Here is a 25986-nt window from a genome sequence, read left to right on the forward strand (position 1 = left end):
GAACTCTTGCTAGTTTTGCCAACTTCATTTATCAATGTCCCTTTAACTTACTGATCTCATCAAATTAATTAGTGCAGGTTAATTAATTAAAGTCGGTATGGATTTATTAAAGGAAAATTGTATTTGACTTAATTCAATTATTTGAGCTTCAAAGTAAAGGAGAGGATTGATATGTACATGGACTCAAAAGGTATTTGACGGAGTACCGCATAATAGATTTGTAACCATAATTAAAGCCCTTGAGATTAAAAGCAGAGTGGTGTAGTTAATTCAAAGTTAGCCGAGGTACAGAAAGCAGAATATTGGTGATCAATTATTTTTCAAACTGGAGGGAAGCATATATATATATATATATATCCCTTGGGGTTAGTTAGGACCATTACTCTTTTTATATGTATTAATTTCATGAACTTGGGTATACAAGGCACAATTTCAAAGCTTGCAAATGAGATGAAACTTGGAAATTCAGTAAACAATAAGGATCATAATAGATGAAGAAACGGACATATTAGTGAAATAGGTAGAAAAATGGCAGATAAAATTTAACAAAAATGTAAAGTGGTATATTTTGGTCATAAGATTGAGAGGCAATATCAACTGAATTACCCAATTTTAAAATTGGGTACAGGAACAGAGACCTGGTGTACATGCACAAATCTTTGAAGGTGGCGGAACAAGTTGAGAAGCCTGTTGAAGCATATTGAATTCTTGGCTTAATTAAGAGTGCCGTAGAGTACTGTTTCTCTGATAGCTAAAGTGGAACCAGTGGATGTGCATATTTAGATTTTCAGAGGACATTCAAAAAGGTGGCACAAGTAAGTTTGCACAAGATGAGGGCTTGTGGGATTGGTAATATATTAGCACGGGTAAAAGATTGGTTCAAGGACAGAAAACAGTTGGAATAAACAGGTCGTTTTCAGGTTGACAGGCTGTTACTAGTAGGGTGCTGCAAGGATCAGTGCTGAGGCCTCAGTTATTTACAATGTATGTTAATGGCTTAAATGATGGGACTGGGTATAATATCAAAATTTGATGAGGATACAAGCTAGGAGGGAAAGTAAGGTCTGTGAAGAACATGAGCCTGCAAAGCGATATACTCAGGCTAAGTGAGTGGGCAAGAAGGTGGCAGATGGAATATAAAATGGGGAAATGTGAGGTTATTTGATTTGGTAGGGAGAATTAAAAAAATAGAATCTTTTAAATGGTGAGAAACTATTGAATGTTGGCTTTCAGAGGGATTTAGGCAACCTTTTCACAGAACATAAAGTTAACACATTGTGAGCAATTAGGAAGCCAAATGGTAGGCTGGCCTTTATTGTAAGAAGGTTGGAGTACAAGGGAGTAAGAAAGCTGCAATTGCAAAGGGCTTTGGTGAGACCACACTTAGAGTACTTTTGTACTGTTTTGGTCTCTGTACGTATACATATCTTGGAGGCAGTGCAATGAAGGTTCACTAGATTGTTTCCTGGGATGAGAGGGTTGGCCTATAAGGAGAGATTGAGTAGAATGGGCCTATACACTCTGAAGTTCAGAAGAATGAGACATGATCTCAAGATCCTGAAAGGGCTTTACAGGTTAGATGCTGAGGAGCTGATTCCCCTGGCTGGAGAATCTCGGTCAGAGAGGCATAATCTCAAGATAAGAGGTTGACCATTTAGGACGGAGGACAAGTTACTTCACTAAACATTGTGAATATTTCAAATTCTCCTGCAGAGGGCTGAGGATGCTCAGATGTTGAGTATGTTCAAGGCTGAGAGCAATAGATTCCTGAATCTAAGGAAACCAAGGGATATTGGGGATTATGCGGGAAGGGTGGGTTGAGATTGAAGATCTTATTTCTGAACTTCCTTACATTTGTAAAAACATAGCCTAAACCTTGAGGAAAAATTGGTTATCCCTCAGTTGGAGTATTGTGTTCAATTTAGGAAGGATGTCAAGGCCTTGGAGATGGTAGAGATTTATTGGAATGGTACCAGTGATGAGGGACTTCAGTGACATGGAGAGACTGGAGAAACTGGGCTTGCTTGCCTCACTGCAGGAAAGGTTGAAAGGAAATTTGGCAGGTTTTCAAAATTATGAACAATTTTGATATTAAAAATAAACAGCTTTCAGTGACAGAAGGGTTCTTGACCTGAGAACAGAGATTTAAGGTGATGGACAAAAGAACCAGAGGTAACATGAATTTTATGCAGTTTGTTTGTGAGATCTGGATTGCATTGCCTGAGAGGGTTTGGAAGCAAATTAGATAGTGTGATGATCTGAGCTTTGGGAAAAGTCTGTGTTTTCTTTTTGTGCAATGCCCCCCCTTAAGACCAAAGTGAACCAGGGAGTATTCTGAAAGAGAGTTAATTGGTTTCCTGAATATAACATCGTTCAGTTCCAAGAAATGCCCATGTGATCCAAAGCTGCCATGGGGATGAAAAGCTCAGAAGCAAAGGGTAAATAGAAAGCTAATTACAATGGGGCCAGGTTTCAGCCTTTTTGGTGACAGGCAGTGTAGAGAACACACAATTGGTGAGAGTGGAAACAAGCAAGGCAATCCACAAATGGATCTGTTTTCTGTTTGGTAGTTTAGAACAGATTGGTAGTTTAGAACAAATGGGGTTGAAGCAAGACTGAGAATATAGCAGAGACTGTGTTACTGTGTTTTATGCAATTGGAAAGGACAGAGAGCTGAAGACAGGAAGAACAGGGGATTGTGGATTGGACAAGACTCACTGCTGCTGTTTTAGTGTCGTCAGAGCCAAGCAGACCATTAAAAGGGATCAGAAAAGGGAGTCTCTGGATTCTGTGCCATCAGTGAGAGGGGGTTCATAGATGTGCGCTTTGTCGGTATTAACCGTGTCTGGGGACTTTGGATGTATCATGAACAGAAGACATGATGGAAAAAATATATATGTCTACACCATCCTGGCTTACTTTATAAAATAATTTTTTTTTAAATGGACAAAGGCTATACGCTGACTGAAGCCTGACTAGTTACAGCTCACACAAAAGGAGTTTCTAGCCTTCAGAAAAGAGCAAGGATCTTGTTATCTCTGAAGAGGTGCTAATGTCCCCTGTGAATGAAGAAATCAAATTTCAAGGAAATGCCTTGGAAAGACCCTTTACATTTCTAAGGCAGAGCTCCGACCAATGGAGACAAAAGGGCCCTGAAACCACAAACTTATTAATGGATGCAACATTAACCATCTCAAGAATCCAGTCCAGGGATATACATACTTTGCCAAAACCAACAGGAAGAAGCAGGAGTTATGTTACATGACAGCAGAAACTGAGCTCTCTCCAGGTTTAAATTGCCTGGCCTTCATCTACACTGTTTTCTACTGGAACGTCTGAACTTCTGTACCATTGCCTACTGCAAAACTGATTCATCTCTACGTGCTTCTCCCATCGTGGAAGTTAGTGCTACTGGAAAAGTGGGTCACCCTGCACCAGCTTCAGCCGGCTAACCTCTGAAGGAAAACGCCATTGGACTTTTGATTTTGGACTCTGGATTCACATGAAACAATAATTCTTATTTTGTCTGTAGTCTTTTCCCTGTACCCCTTTCCTTCCCTTATCCCTCTTTTATTTTGTGAATGTACCAGGGTTACGTAGTGACGCCCCCCCCCACCTTGCATTTTTAGTGTGTGTAAAGTAAAATAATCCTCTGATTTTGCCCTATCTTGAGTTTGCTGTGGGGTTATTAATAGAGGATTAGATCACTCCAAAAACTGAAGGGTTGGGGAAAATATACCATCACTTATAAAATGGTGGGGGGGGGTGGGTGGGTGAGGAAGGAGGAATCAAAAATTAAAAACCCCCTTCTGTTTGCGGACTGGTGGTGAAAGAAGAAATCAGGGCTGTTTGAAATTAAATCTCTTCCTGTCTATAACAGATGGAACACGGCTGCTGGTGAATGTGACTCTGGGACCAAAATGATTGAGTGGGAAGTGAGGGTTCCTACATAATGATGACCAAGTTGGAAAGGCTGAGATTGCATGTGGCGCTACATTCACGTGGGACTTGTAACTATGCGAGGTGAATATTTGTATTGACTATTTAAAGTGAAAGTTACCTTTTTACTTGAAATATCTTTCACCTGTTAATTAATGTTTGAATTATGTTGGCTTTAGTTGGTTTCTTACAGTAAAAGTTGTAAAAAGTAGAAATCTTGTCCTTCGGTTTTTTTTCAGTTGTCGTTGTGAGGATTCCTTTCTTTTAAAAGTTATTGCTCCCTACAGGAATCATAGCAATAGTAACTTTGAAGAGGGATTTGGATAAATACTTAGAGCATTATTTTTGACAGGGCTATGGGTCAGAGCCAGGGAGTGGGACAAACTAGATAGCTCTTTCAAGGAGCCATCACATGGGCAAAATGGCTGCCTCCTGCGCTCTTTCATTGTGTTTCCTATATACACTGTTTACTGTCCTCTTTCTTACCGGCCCAGTACAGATTCTTAGGGTAGCATCACTAGTGACGTCCTGCCGCTTTGAGTGTGTACCCATTATCCCTACTCTGCAACCTCCTAACCAACTTTAAACCCATGCCTTCAATTCCATTTGTTCTCATTTTTAAGTTTCTTGTGTGGAACCTCAATGCCTTCTGGAAGTGCATGACAGACAACATCCATGGAAGCTGCCTTATCTCGTGTTCATTAGGACACTCTTCCTACAGAATAGATTTGTACATTTTAAAAAAACACTGACCCACCTTTATCTCTGAGTAAGATTAGCCTGTTAAAACACAACTACTGGAATCTCGGTTTGGTTTTGGAGAGTCTCTACATTCAAGTGGCTTATGCTTGTTTTTGATATGTGGAAGCAAATGAAAACCCACTTCATACTTTGAGGCAAAATGGACCTGTGTTTCAGCAGTTCTTTGAACTGGGAAATCCTTTTGAATCAAGGACTAGAACTAGTTAAGAGGCATGACTTCGAAACCCTCTCACCAGAAGTGCCATCAGCAACCTTAATAAAATTCTCCTTTAGGCTCACAGCAATCTTGGCCTTTCTACATAGTTCCCTGGAACTAGATTTTGAACTCAGGCAAAATCCTGCAATTAATTTGCCTCTCTTTCAGGTAAATATCTGAAGTTTGTGAAAATCTGTGATCAATGTTCCAGAATTATATGTTTGACTTTCAGAGCTGTCCATAACAACAGGAGACAGTATGGGGAGCGTTTCTTGCAAATGATGGATACTCTGGCAAAGTTTTTTTTGACACAGCTCTGTATTTTTTCAAGCATAATGAAAATGTTAACTTGCACAGGAAGACTAAGTTCATTAAGGTTGTCAAATACCCCTGTAAAACCTGGAAATGTTGGTTGAGGAAGCCTTGGTAAAGTGATGAGTCAATCAAAAACATATGCAACATTACTACGAGAGTGCCACTGAACTTTTGCATGAAGCAGAAGTTGCCAGTACAATGATCCCATCTCTTCAGGTCGTATTGAAGATACATGTTCACAACCTTAGCAATTTTGACAGATCTTGTAGTCACTGCCTTTGTTAACCATGACTCTTGTACACAGTAAAGGGCATTGGTTGAATTTTTATTGGATTTGTTTCACTGACTCTTGTAATCTTAAAAATTGGATTAATTAAATGAGTATGATCTGTAATTGTATGTCATTAATCTAATATTGTACAGGCACATTACCCTAGCATTCAAAGTCTGAGGAGTGCAGCAGGAGTATCTTGTGCATATATAAGAACACAAGAACGTAGGGCTGAGCAAGTGCCATTATAAGACTTTATGGATGAGGCAGTCCATTTGTCCCATTTTAGTTGATCCATTAAGAAAGATGCAACAGTTCTTCTTCCCCCACCCCATCCCAAATAAAGCATCCAATTGTTTCTTAATTCTACGGTGTTTGTCTTTATTGCTTTGAATTATTTCCATGTATTCATTTTGTGTGAAAAACTTTCAATCCTAAATTTATATTTCACCACTTTGAATCTGTTTCCAAATGACCTATTCTTGCAGTTTAGTTTAATTTATGTAATACTTTGGGTTTACTTTTTCCATGCAACCTATATCATCTCCTAACTTCCCCCAACTAATTTCAAAGTAATAACGTATTTTGTGTCTTACAATTCAAGTCTTGAACACTGTGGGTTAGCTGTATGGATCTTCTATACACCATCTCCACTGCTTTTAATGCCTTCTCAGTATCTGTAACAAGAACTGGAGGACACAGTACTTAAGGTGTGGTCTGACCAGAACAACATATAGTTTAAATATAACCTGTAGAAGTCCTTATAGTAAACTATAACAGGAATTTGGTGAGAGTGGGAATTCACTGTTGAGTAGGAGATTATGGGTAGGTGGCATAGAAATTGTTTTTTGAATTGAAGTTTCGATGTTAATTGTGAGACTGCCAGTCAGTTGGTCATGTATAATTAAGCTATTGGCTAGGTCATAATTAAATGTAACTGGGGGCTGATTGGTTGAAATTGGTTTGAGTTGATATTTCTAAGGGAGAAGCAATTACAAATATTCTAGTTTCATCTGAGACCCCATCACTGAGTGAGGTGAGAACAGAGAACAATAATCACTTACATTTATATAGCACCTTTAACGTAATGAAACATCCCAAGGTGCTTCACCAGAGCCTTATAAATCAAAGCATGACCTACCACCAAGCTACATAAGGAGCTGTGAGGTCAGAAGACCAAAAGATTAATCAAAGAGATAGGTTTTAAGAAGTGTTTTAAAGGAGGAAAGTGGGGTGGAGAAGTATAGGGAGAGTATTCCAGAGCCTAGGGCCTGGACAACTGAAGGCACAGCCACCAAGGCTGGAGCAATTATAATGGGAATGCACAAATGGCCAGAATTAGAGAAGTGCAGATATCTGAGTTGTGGAGCTGGAGGAGATTACAGACAATAGGGATAGACAAGGCCATGGAGGGATTGAAATCAAGAATGGAATTTTAAAGTTAAGATGTTACTTGACCAGGAACCAAAGGTCATTAGGGAAACCCTACTTGCCATGCGTTAAGTCAAGGGCAGATGAGTTTTGGATGACCTCATGTTTCCTGAGGATAGAATGTGGGAGACCAGCCAGGACTGCATTGGAAAAGTCAAGTCTAAAGGTACAAATGAGGGCTTCAGCAGCAGATGAGCTGATATGGATGAAGTGGAGCAATGTTATGCAGGTGGAAATAAGCGGTCTTATGTGAGGTCAGAAGGTTCATTTCAGGATCAAATGTGACATCAAGGTTAAGAACAGACTGGCTTAATCTCAGACTGTTGTCAGGGAAAGAGATGGAGTCAGTAGCTAAAGAACAGTTTGGAGCGAGGATCTGATAACAATAGCTTCGGTCTTCCCATTATTCACTTGGAGGAAATTTTTGCTCATCCAGCACAAGATATCAGATAAGCAGTCTGATAATTTAGCAATAGTGGAGGAGTCAAGAAAGGTGGTAGTGAGGTAGAGCTGTGCCTTTAGATGATGTCACTGAGGGGTAGCATGTAGCTGTTTAACAAGAGGGAGCCAATGGAGGTCCTTGGGGAACACCAGACCTAATGGTGCAGGAGCAGGAAGAGAAGCTGTTGTAAAGTGATTCTCTGGTTATCATTAAATAGATAAAAATGGAACCATGTGAGAGCAGTCCCACCTAGCTGGACGACGGTGGAGAGGTATTGGAGAAGGATGGTGTGGTCAACCATTCAAAGGCTGCTGATAGGTTAAGAAGGACTAAGAAGGAGGGAAAGATTACCTTTATCACAGGCACATAGGATGTCATTTGTGATTTTGAGAAGAGCCATTTTGGTACTTGGCAGGGGTAGAATCCTGATTGAGGGATTTGAACATGGAGTTCTGGCAAAGATAGGAATGAATGTGCAAGGCAATGATGCATTCGAGGACTTTGGAGAGGAAAGGGAACAGAGTTGGAACAGTAATTTGCAAGGACGGAGGGGTTAAGGGTTAGTTTTTTGAGGAGAGGTATGGTGACAGAGTCAAAGGACCTAGCCAGATTACAAAAAGGGTGAGAAAAATTCACTAAAAGGCTGAAATAACATTTTAAAAATAATCAGGACACCAATCAGGCAGACCATTTAGATTGTTGAACCAGCGGAGCTGGAAGAATGCTGCAACCAGGTCTGGAGTTGGCACCATACCACGTGGTGGCTAGTCTTGCATGAATGGAAAGAAAATGTGAAACAGAATGCATAGCTAAAAAAATAGCACCTTCAAATCAATTCCTTTTTCACTGGCCAAAACTTTTAGCTTGAAAGGTTTCCTGCAGATTTGCAAAGAGTTAAAAATGGCTTTGAGATCACAACATGAGCCCGCCAAAACCCGACAAGCACAGGAAAAAGAGAAAAAATGGTTGCTGTGGCACCATCTTGAAAAAAAATTAAAGCTGTGCTACCCTGCTCTGAAAAACAACCATGGATAGTAAATTTAAACTATCAGACCAATTTGAGCTCATGCAAGGCCAAACTAGATGCAAAGTTGGGTGTCATGGAGAAGAAATATTTTAGATTACAGGAGTACCATCAGGATTAAATAGGAAATCAGAAGAAGTGCAAGTTAATACATTATTGTACTTACTTGGTGAATTTGCTGACAATGCAGTCATGAGATAAGGTATATAGATGAACTCTCAACCACATTGGGTGAGGTATTAAAAGCCTTTGACAAGTATTTTAAATTCCAAGCTGTGGAGAGTGCAGACCTTAAAAAAGCGCCAAAAGGGTAAGGAGACCTCAGGGCGAGGGAGACAATACCCAAACAAAACATAAGATAGTTTCAGACCATGTCAGCATAATGAAGTGCATGAATCAAAGAGTTTAATGCAGATGAAAAGAGGTTGAGAAGCAGCCAAAAGGTTTAAACATAGAACTTTTTGAACATGTTGACACAGTATCCAAACACACAGCAGGTGGCAGTGTGGAGTGAACAGATGGCTGTAAACAAAGGAAAGCTATCTGATGTAAACCAAAAGCAACAAAATCTGCAAAAAGAAAATGAATCTATCCCACAGGAAAATGTTCATTTCAAAGCTGAGTTGGAAGAACTCAACCAGAAGTACAGCCAGGCACAACAGCAGGCAGAAAAGCTACTCAAAGAAGTTGCTGCCCTGAAAGACTTTGAAGAATCAATGCATAGCCCTGGAAAAATACGAGGAGTTAAAAAAGATGTTGAATACTACTTCAGAAAAAGCTGGATTTGAACTATCAGTAGTGACAAAGCAATGCACTGAAGTGCAGCATGAGTGGGCAAGAGGTCAACAAGAAAATAAACAGTTGTAAGAACAGCTAATCGTCCTTCAAGAGCAAGTGCAAATAGAATATATAACTGTGCAGCAGCATAAAGAAATGAAGGCTGCCTTGAACAGCAAAATGGAGGAACAGTGGAAGAAAGTCTGTTGAATTACAAAATGACTCAAGGTGAAGCAATTGAACTTCGCAAATTAAAGGAAAACGTGTTGAAGGACCTTCACATGCTTCAAGGATCCCTCGGGTCAAAGCTTGTTCCTTTGGAAAAAGAAGAAAAATAAATTTAATGTTACTCTGAGCAAACTGAAGGACCAGTTGGCAAAGAAGACTCAGCAATGTTCTATATTCTAGGAAGAAGCCAAGAGATACAAGAGAGAGACTGAGAAGCTGAATGGAAAAGAGGAGGAATTGCAAGGAAAAGTCGTAGAGCTTTCCAAACTGCGAGCAGACAATGAGCCACGAATAGCATGATTACAGAACTGAAATAAGTTAAGACTTCGCTGGAGACAGACCTGGCCAACAGTAAAACCAAAATGAAGGGCAAGGACAAAGCCCTGTTGCAGATGAAGAAAGAAAAGACAGAAATAAGATTAGGAAATATAAATCCGACACTGAAGATCAAGCAACCAAAAGGAAAAACATTGAATGCCTCAAACTTACTGAGAACCATTGAAAAATAACATGGCTGAAATGAAAATCAAGAACCTAGAATGCCAAGAAAAAGTTGATCAGTTGCAAGAGAAAGTAGACGTTCTCACAAAGGAACGTGAAGAGTCTCAGAAACTACCAGCAGAAGTAAAATTAAAGAATGTGAGCTTGAATGATAGCACAGAGGAATAAGGCCCTGCTAAGGAAAATGTGTTTTATGAACAGAAAATGAATTTGCTAATGAGAAATTAGAACTTGATGAACTTCAATCATCAGAAGTTTCTATTAAGTATTGTGAAAAATGCCTGGAACAGGAAAAGGAATTGTTGATTATTCAGAACAGTTGGTTGAATGCAGAATTGTCAACTAAAACTGATGAAATGTTGGAATTTCCTCATGAAAAGAGCAATGAAATTCTTGAACTTTGATCGAATCTGAAGAATACGAAAGATGAGACCAGCAATATGGAAGAGCAAATCCAGACTTTAAAATCAGATAAAGAAAATTTTAAGAAACAGATTGAGGATCTAACAAGTGAATTGTAAGAGTCTAAGAAGCAGTCAATGACCATGGAAAAAGACTCCAATAGGAACTGAATGCCCAGGTGAAGTTGTTGAGATAATCCTAAAACAAAGACAACTGAACTCACTAGAGTAATTGCTGAGCTGAATGAAAAGATTAATCAGCTTGAAAAAGAACTGGAAAATAAGAGAGTAAACAAATATTTGGCTAAAATTGTGAAACAATTGGAAATGAAGGTTCCACTTTTGAAATGCTAACTTCCAGGAAGAACATTGCTGATCTCATGGGGAAAGAAAATCCGGGTCCACTTTTAGAATGAACAGAGTGAACATTCCCACCTGAAGGAACAGGATAAGTCCATGGTATCCAATAAAAGAGGGCGGATGGTTGACAAAGCAAAATAAAGCGAACCAGACATTGAAACCCGAGTACTTGAAACACCAAGTACTACAATTTCACTCTAAACCAACAAAGTAAGTCTGAAGCAACTGAGACTAACATTCTTCTGAATGGGAAGAGAATAAGTTCTAGAAGAGTCATTAAACCTCTAGACTGGCTGAATTTGTAAAGTCAGAGACTTTAAGGGGAGAAGGGGGTGGCATGGAAATACTACATCGTAAATATATTTGGAGAAGGACTTGGGGGTAGGTGTAGTATAAGCGTGTTTGGGTTAGTAAGAGTTAATGTGGGACAGGGGAAACAGTACCACGCACATTATGATGTAGAGAATCACATGATGGTAGACTGTGTGTAGACAGAGCCTGTGAGAAGTCAGTATGAAGATAGCACCTAGAGAGGGCTATATTTTGGATATATGTATATAATTATGTTAACAATAAACAGTTTATGTTCAACCACACAAGCCTCCAGACCCCTTAGTGAAACGGCATACAACCTTACAACAAATATAACATCAGTTCTGATTCAGTGATGTATCATTCGTGCAGGATGTGGGAGTTTCAAGCACCAGGAGTTGACTCTGGTAAATGCGTCATTGGCAATTATCACCAAATTGGATCATTTGAGTGCAAAATCACACAAAGGGAGGTGGTGACAGTCATGGAGGGAGAGCTGTTTTTGGAGCAAATACTTGAGAGGGTTGATGAGATAGAGAACAAAGTAACAAAGAAGGAAAGATAAGTGACTATCCAAAGGCTGGAAGGAATGATTAAAACAGGAGTACCTGGAGTTCTCAAACGAAAACTCTAGCTTCCTGTCAGGAAAATGAGAACTCTGGACAGGCCCATCAAATAAATATCAATGGCCTCAGTAAACAAAAAATGGCTTGGAAGGGAAGAGAGAGGACATACAGCAAGAGATCCAGTGGTAATAGGGAATTCAATATATATGGAGACTGACATGATCCTTTGTGATCAAGATCAACAGTCCCACATGCTTTGTGCCTCCCAGGTGATAGGGCAAAGGACATATCACAAAGACTTAGAAAAGCCTGTGCAAAGGGAAGGATAACAGTTGGTTATCATATGAAAGCCAATGATGTACATAAAGAAAGGTTTACTGGATATCACTGGTGGTAATCTCTGGATTACTCCCCCAGCCAAGCGTTAGAACAGAAAAACAGTAAGATTAGGGAAATCAATGCATGGTAATATACGATAATACACCTAATTTTTTTCAAATGTTCCTTTTCTTCCATTGCCTCCCCTAACCACCCCACCAGTGCTACATAACTCCTGTAACAATTACTGTACCCATTGTTTTCTGCTGTTCTGTCAACTTCTTATCTATACCTAAGATTTAGGCTGAATCTCACATATTTTGAGTTCAAAGGAGATGGGTACACTGTTGTACCACTCTGTCCAGTTGGATGTCGCCCCCTGCACATGCTGTTGAACTAGTGGGGGAGGTGTTTTGGTCCCATTCACCCGTCATCCCTGTGCTAGCTGACTTACATTGACAGTCAGTTAAGCAACGGCACAATTTTAAAATTCTGTCATTTGCAACTATGCCTTCAGGTGTAAAGGTTTTACGTTCTGGAATTTCCTCCTTCAATCTCTCTACACCTCTAGCTCTCTTCTCTCCTTTAAGATGCTTCTTAAAACCCAACACTTTGACCAAGCTTTTTGGTTATCTGCACTATTACCTCCTTCTATGGCTTGGTGTCAAAATCTGTTTGATAATGATCCTTTCAAAAACCTTGGGACATTTTACTGTTTTAAAGGTGCTTTATAAGTACAAGTTGTTTTTGCAACCATGTAGCTGATTCATGTTTTAACATGTATTAGATGTGGCTAGGTCGATAAGCCTCTTGCCTCTGACTCAGAAGGTTGTGGATTGAAGTCCTGCAGGGGTTCCCCTTTTTCCTCAGAGACCCTCCCCACACTCAAGCTCATGATACCAGATTCACAAGTGTATGGCTTGAACAGAATGACCAGCGAGACAAGTTTCCTCTGATAATTCACAATTGCTTTATTGAATCACCCACAATCCCACAGTACAAAACCCAAAATTTAAAACAACCTATTCCCAGTACCCAACACAAAGGGACCATGACTCAGTTAAAACTTACAAAAACACACACAAAACACCATGTCCTGTCCTGAAACCTTAAGAAAAAATCCCTCAGACCAATATCACCAAGATACGGCTGAAACAAGTTACAAGGTACTGGCAAAAAAACACCAAGTTTTCGCCCCAAACCTCACAAAACCCTCAGACCAATATCACTACAATTTGGCTGAAACTTACAGTCCCCAACATGGCTGGCCTGTCCGGTATTGACTGTAGACCTGAGTCAATGTGACCAAACTTGACCCTTCTTCTGACTGCAGCCCAAAACCTTCAGGCCAGTATCACCAGGATATGGCTGAAAACACTTACAATCCCCAACACAGCTGACCTGTCAGGTGTTGACTGTAGGCCTGAGTCAGGGTGACCAAACTCGATCCTTCTTCCAACTGCAGCTCGGATGCTCAGATCTGCTCTGCTTTTATAATAATTTAACTCAGATACGTCAAAACATATTTCTTGTTGTTCCAATGTCCATTTAGTTGATTCCACACAAAGTCCAGACAAATGTCATCAGCTCCTGCTGGTTGAAACAATACAGGGTTTTCCATGGAAGATGTATTCAGATGACTATTATCAGTTCTCATTGTATGAGCAATTCTCCTGCTGTTTGAGGTGGCACAGTAACAGCACATGGCTCCAAAGCTGATGAGAGTTTGAATGACCCTATTCCAGTACTATTGTCTGTGATAAAAGCAAAATACTGTGGATGCTGGAAATCTAGAACAAAAACAAAAATACCTTTAAAAACTCAGCAGGTCTGACAGCATCTGAGGAGAGGGATACAGTTGATGTTTTGAGTTCGTATGACCCTTCATCAGAACTAAGACATATAGAAATGAGATGAAATATAAGCTGGTAGAAGGGGGTGGGACAGGAGAGCCCGATAGGGGGCTAGTAATAGGTGGAGGCCAAGAAGAGACTGCCAAAGTTGCCATAGACAAAAGGACAAAGGGGTGTTGACCGTAGTCTAAAGGATGTGCTAATGGGGATATTAAGGGAAGCAAGCTAGTGGCAGATGGCCCTAGTGCGGGTCGGGTGGGGTGGGGGGAAGGGATCGAAATGGGCTAAAAGGTGGAGATGAAATAATAGATTGAAATAAATTTTAAAATAGTAGGGAAAAGAAAAAAATATAGTTGTAAAAAAAATGATAAATTATTGGAAAAAGGGGGATCGGAAAGGGGGTGAGGATGGAGGAGGGAGTTCATGATCTGAAATTGTTGAACTCAATATTAAGTCCGGAAGACTGTAAAGTGCCTAGTCGGAAGATGAGGTGCTGTTCCTCCAGTTTGTGTTGAGCTTCACTGGAACATTGCAGCAGGCCAAGGACGGACATGTGGGCATGAGCAGGGTGGTGTGTTGAAATGGCAAGCGACAGGGAGGTCTGGGTCATGCTTGCGGACAGACCGAAGGTGTTACGCAAAGCGGTCACCCAGTCTGCGTTTGGGCTCTTCAATGTAGAGGAGACCACATTGGGAGCAGTGAATGCAGTAGACTAAATTGAGGGAAATGCAAGTGCTGCTTCACTTGAAAGGAGTGTTTGGGCCCTTGGACGGTGAGGAGGGGGGAAGTAAAGGGGCAGGTGTTACACCTTCTGCGGTTGCATGGGAAGGTGCTGTGGGAGGGGGTTGAGGTGTAGGGGGTAATGGAGGAGTGGACCAGGGTGTCCCGGAGAGAACGATCCCTGCGGAAAACCGCCGGGGGGCTGAAGAAACGATGTGTTTGGTAGTGGCATCATGCTGGAGTTGGCGGAAATGGCAGAGGATGATCGTTTGAACGTGGAGGCTGGTGGGGTGATAAGTGAGGACAAAGGGGACCCTACCATGGTTCTGGGAGGTAGAGGAAGGTGTGAGGGCAGATGCGCGGGCGATGGGCCGGACACGGTTGAGGGCCCTGTCAATCACCATGGGTGGAAAACATCGGTTAAGGAAGAAGGTTCTGTGATGGTTGAATAATTCCTTGAGTGTATTGTATTGATGATATGTCCTTTGTGCCATTGTATCGGGCAATCAGAATTCTTGATTGCGTGAGTAAATGTCAAATGGACTTTTAATGAGTCACTGTTTTCATTAAATGCCCAAATTAACCCCTTGCTGACCAGCCCTGTACTGCTGACTGCAGCTTACCTTTTTGAAATTTATACTTCCAATCATGAGGCCAAAACATGTCCGTGGGTTTGAAATTATGTTCCATAAATTTCCCAGTTGGAGGGCATTTCGATCCCACAGTCCCAGTCCAGAGACTTGAGCGCATAATCCAGGCTGACACTCTCAGTATTGAATGAAGGTCTGCCACAGCAGCACCTTTTAAATTAGATTTTTTTTGTCCTCTCAGGTGCGTGTAAAAGATCCCATGGGACTATTTCAAACAGATCACCCCAGTGTTCTAGCTGGTATAACCAACATCAACATCTGGATTATGGAATCTTGCTGTGCAGAATTGGTTATCATGTCTCCTACAATACAAGGATTTACATTGGAGGCATCATAGTACAACAACATATATTTATATAACACCAGGTTCAGCCTGAGATAATGGCCAGAGAGAGATGGATTTTATGGCCGGAACCAATGACAATGACTTCAGACTTCCCAATATCTAGTTGGATGTCGGACAAGCTCCATGACAGATCAGAGTCAGTGGAGGTGTTGAGAGAGGTAGGTGTTAAAAGAGGTGGGTAGTGTCAGCGACTTATGCGACCTGAAGTTGTGTTTGTGCATGTCACCAAAGGGCTGCAGGTAGATGAGGAATAGGAGGCAGGGTGGAGGGGTGGAGTGGGGGGCGGGTGGGGAGGGTTACACACGTCAGGATAGATCTTTGGGGGATATGAGAGGTAATGATGCAGGATGGGCAAGAGAAGCCATTGGAGGTGATCGCCTGACCACACCAGATAGATGAGAATGGAACCAGGTGAGTGCAATCCCATCCAGCTGGACAATTGAGAGAGACATTGGAGGAGGATGATACGGCCAACAGTGTCAAAGATTGCAGACAGTTTAAGGATGAAGAGAGATGGTTTACCATGGTGACAGTTACATAGGATGCCATTTGTTACTTCGAGATGGACCATGTCAGTAGTGTGATAAAGTGGATACTTGATTAGCAAGATCAAGCATGGAGTTCGTGAGAAGATGGGCGTGCATTTGGGAAGTAACCACACATTCGAGAGTTTGAGAAGAAAGAGTGATTGAAATGGGTTGGTAGTTGGCAAGGACAGATAGACCTGGATAGTGGGCCTGGTGATCTGGGTCCGGGCAATTGCACAGTTGCTCTGGTTTGCGGCTTCCCAGTTTAACACATGACACTCCATAATTGATCTGGACCATCGCTGGAGTCCAGTTCAAAGTTCTCAGTATCAGCTATGGCTCAATTGGTAGCATTCTGAGCCACAAGACCAAGTACCACTCCAGAGACTTAGCACAAAAAACTTCGGCTGACCCTCAATGTCATACCGACTGGCACATGTGTTATCTCTTGGATGAAATCAAGGTCCCATCTACTTCTCTGGTGGGCATAAAAGATCCCATGGCACTATCTTGGAGGAGAGCAGGGGAGTTCTCTTCTGTGAAACGTTAAAACTTTGTTTTTCCTCTCTCTACAACAAGCTGATTCACATTTTTCTGCTCTCTATTTCAGAACCTGCAGTATTTTGCTTTCGGATTAAGGGGCCATGAATTTGATTGGTGGCGCCAAGGCTGGCAGCGTTTCCTGCGAGGGCGGTGGCAGTTCAAGCACGGCCAAAAAAAAAACATCAGCCCAACGGCTCTGCAAACCGCGCGCGACCGCCGCGAGGGGCCGAGGCAGCGGGCAAGCCCCACCCCCTTTCTGTCCCGAGCCTGAGGAAGCGAGGTCGGAGCGGGCGCCATGCTGAGTCTCCGGCGGCTTCTACTGAAGGGCCGCTCCGGGTGAGAGGGAGTGAGAGGGGGGGAAGAGGCCCTGAGGTACCGTCCGGGACCAGGACACGGAGAGACACCGGGAGCGAGCAGCTCATGGCGGGCCGTGGGGGTGTTCGAGGGCAGGGGGACGGCGGGAGGGAGTAAACGGCGGGCCGGGAAAGCAAATGCGTGCATCCGAGAAAATGCGGCGAGTTGCTCAAAAGTCCATTGACTTCGCGGGTCTGTTAAATCCCGCCCGTCCCGGGGAGGGGAATCCGCTCTTCATTGAGATCCATAAACCTTACAACTCGGGGAACCAAGCCAGTGGGCTCTGGTAGCACCTTACACTGAGCAAACATTGAACTGCCCCTCCCCGCTGTTTTCTGATCTCAAGGTCATAGAAGCACCAGCAAAATATAAAAGGACACTCAGCTGAAGAAGGTGATAGTGGGAGGAATGATGAAAAGTTTGGTCAAGAGAGTGAAGGAATCCAGCTGCAATCAGCGGCTGAAGGCAGTGATGGGACAGGAGGCCAGAGTCTTGAGAGGAGCGGCCACGAATTTTAAATATGATTTGAATGTTAAAATTTGAGATATCGAGGGAACCAATGTAGACCAGCGACACTGGGTGAGTCGGACAAGATAGGGACAGAGTTTTGGATGAGCTGGTTTATGAAGAATAGGCCATCGAGCAGAGATTGTAATAATTGTAATAGTCCAGGCTGGCAGCTCATCCTGCTGCTGAAACCCTCATCATGCCTCTATAGACTTGCCTATTTCAATGCATTGTTGGCGAGCCTCCCACGTTTTACCCTCCATAAACTTGAGGTCATCCAAACCTCTGCAATGTATGACCCAGCTTGTACAAAGTCCAGTTCACTCATGTGCTTGCTGACCTATAATGGCTCCTAGTTAAGCAACGTCTCAATTTTAAAATTCTGATCCTTGTTTTCAAATCCCTGCTAGGCCTCTTTCCCCCAACCCACACCTCCCCTCCTATCTCTGTGATCTCCTCCAGCCCATAACCCTCTGAGATAACTGCATTCATCTAATTCTGGCCTTTTGTGCATCCCTTATTTTAATCAGTTCACCATCGGTGGCTATGCCTTCAGTTGCCAAGGCCCCAAAGCTCTGTCTGGAATTCCCTCCCTACATGTTGCCAGCTCTCTCTTTTAAGGCACTCCTTAAAGCATATCTCTTTATGCAAGCTTTTAACCATCTGTCCTAATATTGCCTTATGTGGCTCAGTGTCACATTATGCTTTATAACGTTCCTACGAGTACCTTGAGATGTTATGTTACTTAAAGGCACTACGTTAATACGTTTTTGTTGGAGATGACAAAGGCATAGATGAGCCTTTCAACAGCAAGGTGGTTGAAGCAGCAAAAAAGCCAAGTGATATTACGGAGATAGAAGTAATCAGTCTTTGTGATGGAGAGGATATGGGGTCAGAATCTCAGCTCAGCAGCAAGCAGCCTGATCCAACTTGAGACTATCGGTGGGTTTTTCTGCACCCATCTGCCACCGTGATCTTCCTGTCTAGTCGCAAGTCAATGTACATCTGGCTGGGGCGCCGCCTCGCCCACGGCAGGTCCCGCTCATGACGGGGCTGGAAAATCCCAGCCAATATCTAGGAGAGGGGATTGAACGGGTGGGGGGGTTTATGTGTGGGTCAAAGGTGATGGCTTCTGTCATATTTAAATGTTAACATTTAGCCTATTTTATTGTCTGTAATTATTTGTTGCAGGTTCCGGTTACAACACACAGCTCCAGTAGCTGTGAAGAATGAACCAATACTCGATTTCAAACGAGGAAGCTCAGAACGACAAGCTCTGGAGAAGGTCTGGTCATAAGTTTTACTTGAAAAAAATCTTGCATAACTTTAGCAAAACATGTATGAATAAAATTCAAACAAGTAGTACGAAACAGCATCAACATTACAGCTAACCAGATGAACAAAGGTATTGCTTTCATAACAAATGCATCTTCGTACACTGACATGTATACATGCGGAACCATGGACCTTGTATTCAGCCTCTGCATCAGTGTCATCAGTCCAGTAAGGTTTATTACAACCTCGTCAGCAATGGACGTTTATACATCATTACACTGGATTTTTAAAAAATTCATTCTGGGAATGTAGGCGTTGCTCCAAAGACCGTGAATGTTACCCCTCCCTAGTTTTTGCCAAGAAGGTGGTGGTGGTGGACAGCCTTCTTGAACTGCTGCAGTCCATGTGATAATGTGCAGCCACCACCACTAATTTCTTCCTTACCGTTGATCATTGTAGTGAGTGGCCACTTCAGAGAGCATTTATAAGGTGGAACTAAGGGGATAGCCAGTGCAGACCTGATGAATCAATTAGCTGACTTCTTGCTGTAAAATATTATGAATCCACGCACTGCTTGTGGGAATGAACTCATTTGGACAATTCTGCTCCTCTGATTATTGGAAGCTGAGCAAATTGAGCAATTTTTAAATTTATTTAAAAATCAATAAATTGTAAAGTTTAAAACTTGTGCTAAATATCAATTCGTAAAGCAAATAGAATTTAGCAGCTATAATCTGATATGGTAGTGGACTATCAACTTGTAGGGTGGAACTGTGGGACACCATTAGTTGCTTGTTTCTTGTTCTGATGCTAGCCCATAAGCAAAATTCATTTTCACAATCTGCCATTCCAAGTTGGTAGTCCAGTACACTACACTACCATATCAGATTATATCTGCTAAATTCTGTTTTCTTTATAATTCCTCTTTGCAAGCCCTCTGGGGCAGAGAATTCCAAAGATTCATCTCAGAATGAAGAAATTCCTCCTCATCTCAGTCTTAAATGGCCTGCCCCTTTTTCTGAGACTGTGTCCCCTGGTTCTTGACTCTCCCACCCCCCCCCCTCGCCAAGCCAGGAGAAACATCCTACATCTACCCTGTCGAGCCCTGTAAGTTTTTTTTTATGTTTGAATGAGACCACCTCTCATTCTTCTAAATTCCAGAGAATAAAGGCCCAGTCTATTTAATCTTCCCTCATAGGACAATCCTTTCATCCCAGGAATTGGTTTGGTGAACCTTTGTTGTACTCCCTCTATTGCGAGTATATCTTCCCTTGGGTAGGGAGACCAAAGCTACATACAATACATTCACTGGAGATGGTTACAAGGAACAAAGGCTCTTCGAGGATGTCACACAACTGTCCTCCAAGGAGTTGCTATCTGAAGTTATAGGTTCTCGACTAGCAACTCCTCCGAGGACAGTTGTTGACAATCAAGTTCACCACCTTGATTTGATTGTCAAAACATGTCCATAGATATCCCACTGAGAGATCTACATTACCTCTTAAGACTGAGGGAATAATGATATAGCAGAAAGTAGGTAAAATCTGTGGACTCCATTGCTAATCTATTATAATAGAAGAGGCCCTAATTCCTCCTGGTTTCTAGCAGTGGAAGTAGAAATACTTGGTGGTATTCATTTATATGAGGATAACCTCCTATTTTATGTTTATTACTGTTGATTGAGTGTGCTTTTCCTGGAACTCCTAATCACTGATAGCCAGTGAAAGGAGGCGGTACAAAGTAAGGTAACAAGCCTATCTTCTGGCCATGTGAAAAGAATAGTATTAGTATACATTGTCAAGTCAGCTAACCGAATACAAATAATTATGCTGGAAACTTATGACTAACTTTTTCCAGCTCAACAACAACCTAATTTTGCCCCCATCCTCCTGTACCATCTTAGGTGTACAACAGAGCCGTCAATACCACTTCCAGCTTTGAAATGTTTCCTGGCTCTATCTTGGAGCTTCCACTGCTGAAACTCTTGTAGGTGCCTTTGTTTCCTCTGAAGCCAAATACTCTTGATGCTCTTCTTGCCGGCCTTTCCATCTGCACTGTCCATGAATTCCAACTTGTTTAAGACAACGAAGCATGTATCCTGTTCTGCACTAAGTACTGTTCATCCATCACTCTGTTCTCGCGGATTAACCTTGTGTCCACAGACCACAAGCAGGAGTTAGGCAAGGTAACCGAGGTTGTGGTTAAGGAGATGGTTTGAAGAGGTTTTGGAAGATAAGGGATGGTATAACAAGTTGTAAGCCTTCTGGAAGAGAATTCCAGAGAGCAGGACCATGATGATTGCTGTTCCTGCCATTGCTGGTGAAGTGTTGTGCAGGAGGAAATGTAGGAGTCAGAAGATGAGTTGAATTGGCCAAAGACAGCTGAACTGGAATGCAGGTCTGGACTAGATTGTAGATTTGAGGAGGTGCTTTTTGTGTGTGAAGTGCAACAGTATCAAATTTGGAAATGTGATGTATAGTTTCTGTACTCTCTCCTTTGAATTTGAAGAGATTGTCTTTTTGTCAGGCCCTGAATGACCTGAAGGAACAGACACTTGAGGTCCCCTGTGTGGTTGGTGGAGAACCTGTCTGGACCAATGAAATACGATACCAGCTATGTGTAAGTATCACCAGTAGTGACTTTGTGTTCAATCTGAATTAAACATTTAATCAGATGAACCTTGTTAAATCTATAGTAGAACACTCTTCACTTTACAGCAACTGGCATTAAGACCATTTCTGTTGTAGTCTATAAATTTGAACTCTTTGATCTTTGAATGCTAATCAATTAAGTGAGAAATCTCAAAATATTTACTTATTAAAATATGAAAATGTATTTTATTTTTCTACATACTCTTTCTTTGCCAAACACTCAGGAACAGGTTGAGAGGATACCTGGATCACCTTGACCATCCTAATGGTTTCTCAGTATCTCTGTGTGGGAAATTTAAGGTGCATTTAAGTGGAACTTGGTATGCCCTCTGCAAATTTACTCTTTCACCTGTTCTCCATGTCTCTACTTTGTTGTATTAACTGCCAGACAAGGACTAGTAACTCACTGACTAAGAGAAATGTGAGAGTGATTGTCATCTTCTGGCATTTGATTCCAATCCTTGGGGAAGTGCAGGAATATACAGGATACCTCCACCAGTCACAGGAGGGGACATGTTTTATAACATGTTTAACATCTTTATTTTTTATTTTAAAAACTGCCTCAGGAAGATTTTCAAGTACTCACCTGCGAAGTTGACGCTGCGCCGCGCCCCCCCCCCCCCCCCACACACACACACACACATACATAGGCAGTGCTGAGTGCTGCTGCTCACATTTCACGCTGGGCAGGCCTTAATTGGCCCGCCAGCATGAAATCACGGTGAGGCCACGATCGTGGGTGGCTTCCCGCCCAATAAGGGCAAAATTCTGCTCATGGAAACTGGACCCCAGGGTAAAGCTTCAGAGGAACCCTGAGGAGATTTGGCACCCAGACATGCAGTGAGAGGCCCACTGGCATGTGGACACGTCCTGGCATTCATGAACCAAACTCCCAGCTACAGTACAGGCGAATAGCTGCACTACCTTGTGGATACCTCAGGAGAGTTGAAGGTCAAGGGAGTAAACTCTGACAAAAAAATCTGGAGTGGAATCCAAAGGTGGGCCTTCTGTAGTAATGATTTACGGTCAGATGTTTTCAATGTGCTGATAGGGCAGATGAAATCTGGTGGGTATAGGCTCATGGAGCATAAATACTGGGATTCACCAGTTGGGCTCAATGGGTTGTTTTTCTGGTGTAATCTCTACCCAATACACTGGGTTCTTACCTGGGGATCAAATTCCACATTTCTTTCAATTTTTCTTTAAACAAAAATGGGGTTTTGATAATTGGGTTTTACTGGACTTGCTCAGTGTCAGAATGTTGCAGGAACAAATTGATTTATTTTGTACTTTTACATAACTACAGAGCACAGTCTCAACATGAATTAAGATTGCCCTTGTTTTCTTTATTTTAGCCATTTAATCATTCACACAAAGTGGCCAAATTCTGCTATGCTGATAAGGTAAGCTGACAAGAGCGGAGACTAACTGAACAGTATGAAGGACACACTGATGGGACTGCTGTTTTCCAATCCAAAGTTTTGTTGATTTAAGAAGTTACTGTATTAAAATATTCTATCTCAGTGAGTAGTACCCTCACCTCTTGAGTCAGGAAGTTGTGGGTTCAAGCCCCACTCTAGAGACTTGAGTCCATTATCCAGACTGACACTCCCACTGCAGTGGTGAGGGAGCAGTGCCTAGACGAAGGCCTTCCCCTAAAGGGAAATTACTTTGCATGTCAATAAAATAATCTTTCTGAATTGAGGATGCAGGAATTGTTTTCTTGTTCAATTGATTGCCTTTTAGTATAAAATAAGTTCACATGCAAGCGAAATTAGCCATTTGTATTTCACCTGATTATTTGCCCTCTGAAATAGAAACTGATTCTCCTTTTCTTGTTTGTACAGGATTTGATCAATAAAGCGATTAATGTAGCACTGTCTGCCCATAGAGAATGGGATCTCAAACCTGTTGAGGATCGAGCACAAATATTCTTTAAAGCTGCTGACTTGATTAGTGGGCCGAGACGTGCAGAGCTTTTGGCCAGAACCATGATTGGACAGGTATGTAAATACGACCCCCATCAGTAAGGAAATAAAGAACGCACATTTATCTAGCGTCTTTCACAATCCCAAGATGTTCCAATGTGTTTTACAGCAAGTGAAGTACTTTCTGAAGTGTAGTGTAAGAAATATATATATATATTTTGTGTCTCTTTTTGTACTGTTCAATGGTTTGAAGCTGGCTTCATATTGGTAACAGTTATAACTTTATTTAAGCGTAAAAGTGAGACTTAATTTACAGCTGTGTCCACACTCTTTGCCTTTCACTTCTGGCAACCACTGCTTACACCCAAAACACCGTTATCCAATTAAAGAAATATTGTGCTCACAGTGTTCATGTTTCTATCTTCTGACTCCCTGACATCACTTATTTTGACAGGGCTGTTATCAGGTAGAGCAATGGCAGCACAAAGAGGCACGTTTTCACACAGGAGACATATAGTGTCCTTGATAGCTAATGTGCCCTGTTAGGTACCCATTATACTTGCCTTTATTTGCCATACTGTCCTTCCTTTCTTTACACACCATTCCAATGAGGTTATGGCTGACCTTGGTTCCTGTACGCTGCTCTATCTCATGTTCTTGCTGGCAGATAATGTCCAACTTGCACTAAAGTTTCCACAGCTTGTAATCTTACTGTGTCAGCTCACATGCTCTCGCTCGCTCTCTTTCTCTCTCTCTCTCTCTCTTTCTCTCTCTCTCTCTCTTTCTCTCTCCCGCTCTCTCTCTCTCTCCCGCTCTCTCTCTCTCCCACTCTCTCTCTCTCTCCCGCTCTCTCTCCCGCTCTCTCTCTCTCCCGCTCTCTATCTCTCTCCCGCACTCTATCTCTCTCCCGCACTCTATCTCTCTCCCGCACTCTATCTCTCTCCCGCACTCTCTCTCTCTCCCGCACTCTCTCTCTCTCCCGCACTCTCTCTCTCTCCCGCTCTCTCTCTCTCTCCCGCTCTCTCTCTCTCTCTCTCCCGCTCTCTCTCTCTCTCTCTCCCGCTCTCTCTCTCTCTCTCTCCCGCTCTCTCTCTCTCTCCCGCTCTCTCTCTCTCTCCCGCTCTCTCTCTCTCTCTCCCGCTCTCTCGCTCTCTCTCTCCCGCTCTCTCTCTCTCTCTCCCGCTCTCTTTATCCCGCTCTCTCTCTCTCTCTCCCGCTCTCTCTCTCTCTCCCGCTCTCTCTCTCTCCCACTCTCTCTCTCTCTCTCTCCCGCTCGCTCTCTCTCCCGCTCGCTCGCTCTCTCTCCCGCTCGCTCTCTCTCTCTCCCGCTCGCTCGCTCTCTCTCTCTCTCTCTCCCGCTCGCTCGCTCTCTCTCTCTCCCCGCTCGCTCGCTCTCTCTCTCTCTCTCCCGCTCGCTCGCTCTCTCTCTCTCTCCCCGCTCGCTCGCTCTCTCTCTCTCTCCCGCTCGCTCGCTCTCTCTCTCTCTCTCCCGCTCGCTCGCTCTCTCTCTCTCTTCCCGCTCGCTCGCTCTCTCTCTCTCTCCGCTCGCTCTCTCTCTCTCCCGCTCGCTCGCTCTCTCTCTCTCTCTCCCGCTCGCTCGCTCTCTCTCTCTCCCGCCCGCTCGCTCTCTCTCTCTCTCTCCCGCTCGCTCTCTCTCTCTCCCGCCCGCTCTCTCTCTCTCCCGCCCGCTCTCTCTCTCTCTCCCGCCCGCTCTCTCTCTCTCCCGCCCGCTCTCTCTCTCTCCCCGCCCGCTCTCTCTCTCTCCCGCCCGCTCTCTCTCTCTCCCGCCCGCTCTCTCTCTCTCCCGCCCGCTCGCTCTCTCTCTCTCCCGCCCGCTCTCTCTCTCCCGCCCGCTCTCTCTCTCTCCCGCCCGCGCTCTCTCTCTCCCGCCCGCGCTCTCTCTCTCCCGCCCGCGCTCTCTCTCTCTCCCGCCCGCGCTCGCTCTCTCCCGCCCGCGCTCGCTCTCTCCCGCCCGCGCTCGCGCCTCCCTCCCTCCCGCCCGCGCTCGCTCTCTCCCGCCCGCGCTCGCTCTCTCCCGCCCGCGCTCGCTCTCTCCCGCCCGCGCTCGCTCTCTCCCGCCCGCGCTCGCTCTCTCCCGCCCGCGCTCGCTCTCTCCCGCCCGCGCTCGCTCTCTCCCGCCCGCGCTCGCTCTCTCCCCGCCCGCGCTCGCTCTCTCTCCCGCCCGCGCTCGCTCTCTCTCCCGCCCGCGCTCGCTCTCTCTCCCCGCCCGCGCTCGCTCTCTCCCGCCCGCGCTCGCTCTCTCCCGCCCGCGCTCGCTCTCTCCCGCCCGCGCTCGCTCTCTCTCTCCCGCCCGCGCTCGCTCTCTCTCTCCCGCCCGCGCTCGCTCTCTCTCTCCCGCCCGCGCTCGCTCTCTCTCTCCCGCCCGCGCTCGCTCTCTCTCTCCCGCCCGCGCTCGCTCTCTCTCTCCCGCCCGCGCTCGCTCTCTCTCTCCCGCCCGCGCTCGCTCTCTCTCTCCCGCCCGCGCTCGCTCTCTCTCTCCCGCCCGCGCTCGCTCTCTCTCTCCCGCCCGCGCTCGCTCTCTCTCTCCCGCCCGCGCTCGCTCTCTCTCTCCCGCCCGCGCTCGCTCTCTCTCTCCCGCCCGCGCTCGCTCTCTCTCTCCCGCCCGCGCTCGCTCTCTCTCTCCCGCCCGCGCTCGCTCTCTCTCTCCCGCCCGCGCTCGCTCTCTCTTCCCGCCCGCGCTCGCTCTCTCTCTCCCGCCCGCGCTCGCTCTCTCTCTCCCGCCCGCGCTCGCTCTCTCTCTCCCGCCCGCGCTCGCTCTCTCTCTCCCG

General features: G+C 44.1%; 1 protein-coding gene across 1 annotated transcript in view; it reads left to right on the forward strand.

Annotated features, from left to right (window-relative positions):
* Positions 1–16549: 16549 nt before the first annotated feature.
* The window catches only part of aldh4a1 (aldehyde dehydrogenase 4 family, member A1), a 33642-nt gene continuing 24205 nt past the window's right edge, over positions 16550–25986 (forward strand). Inside the window, exons 1-5 of the mRNA XM_078557999.1 lie at positions 16550–16818; positions 18535–18628; positions 21145–21237; positions 22625–22672; positions 23117–23272. Coding sequence (XP_078414125.1) covers positions 16778–16818; positions 18535–18628; positions 21145–21237; positions 22625–22672; positions 23117–23272 — 432 coding nt within the window. The 5' untranslated portion in view covers positions 16550–16777. The remainder of the gene's footprint in view (positions 16819–18534; positions 18629–21144; positions 21238–22624; positions 22673–23116; positions 23273–25986) is intronic.

Source organism: Cetorhinus maximus, chromosome 15, assembly GCF_964194155.1.
Source record: "Cetorhinus maximus chromosome 15, sCetMax3.hap1.1, whole genome shotgun sequence".
In the NCBI taxonomy this organism is placed as follows: Eukaryota; Metazoa; Chordata; class Chondrichthyes; order Lamniformes; family Cetorhinidae; genus Cetorhinus; species Cetorhinus maximus.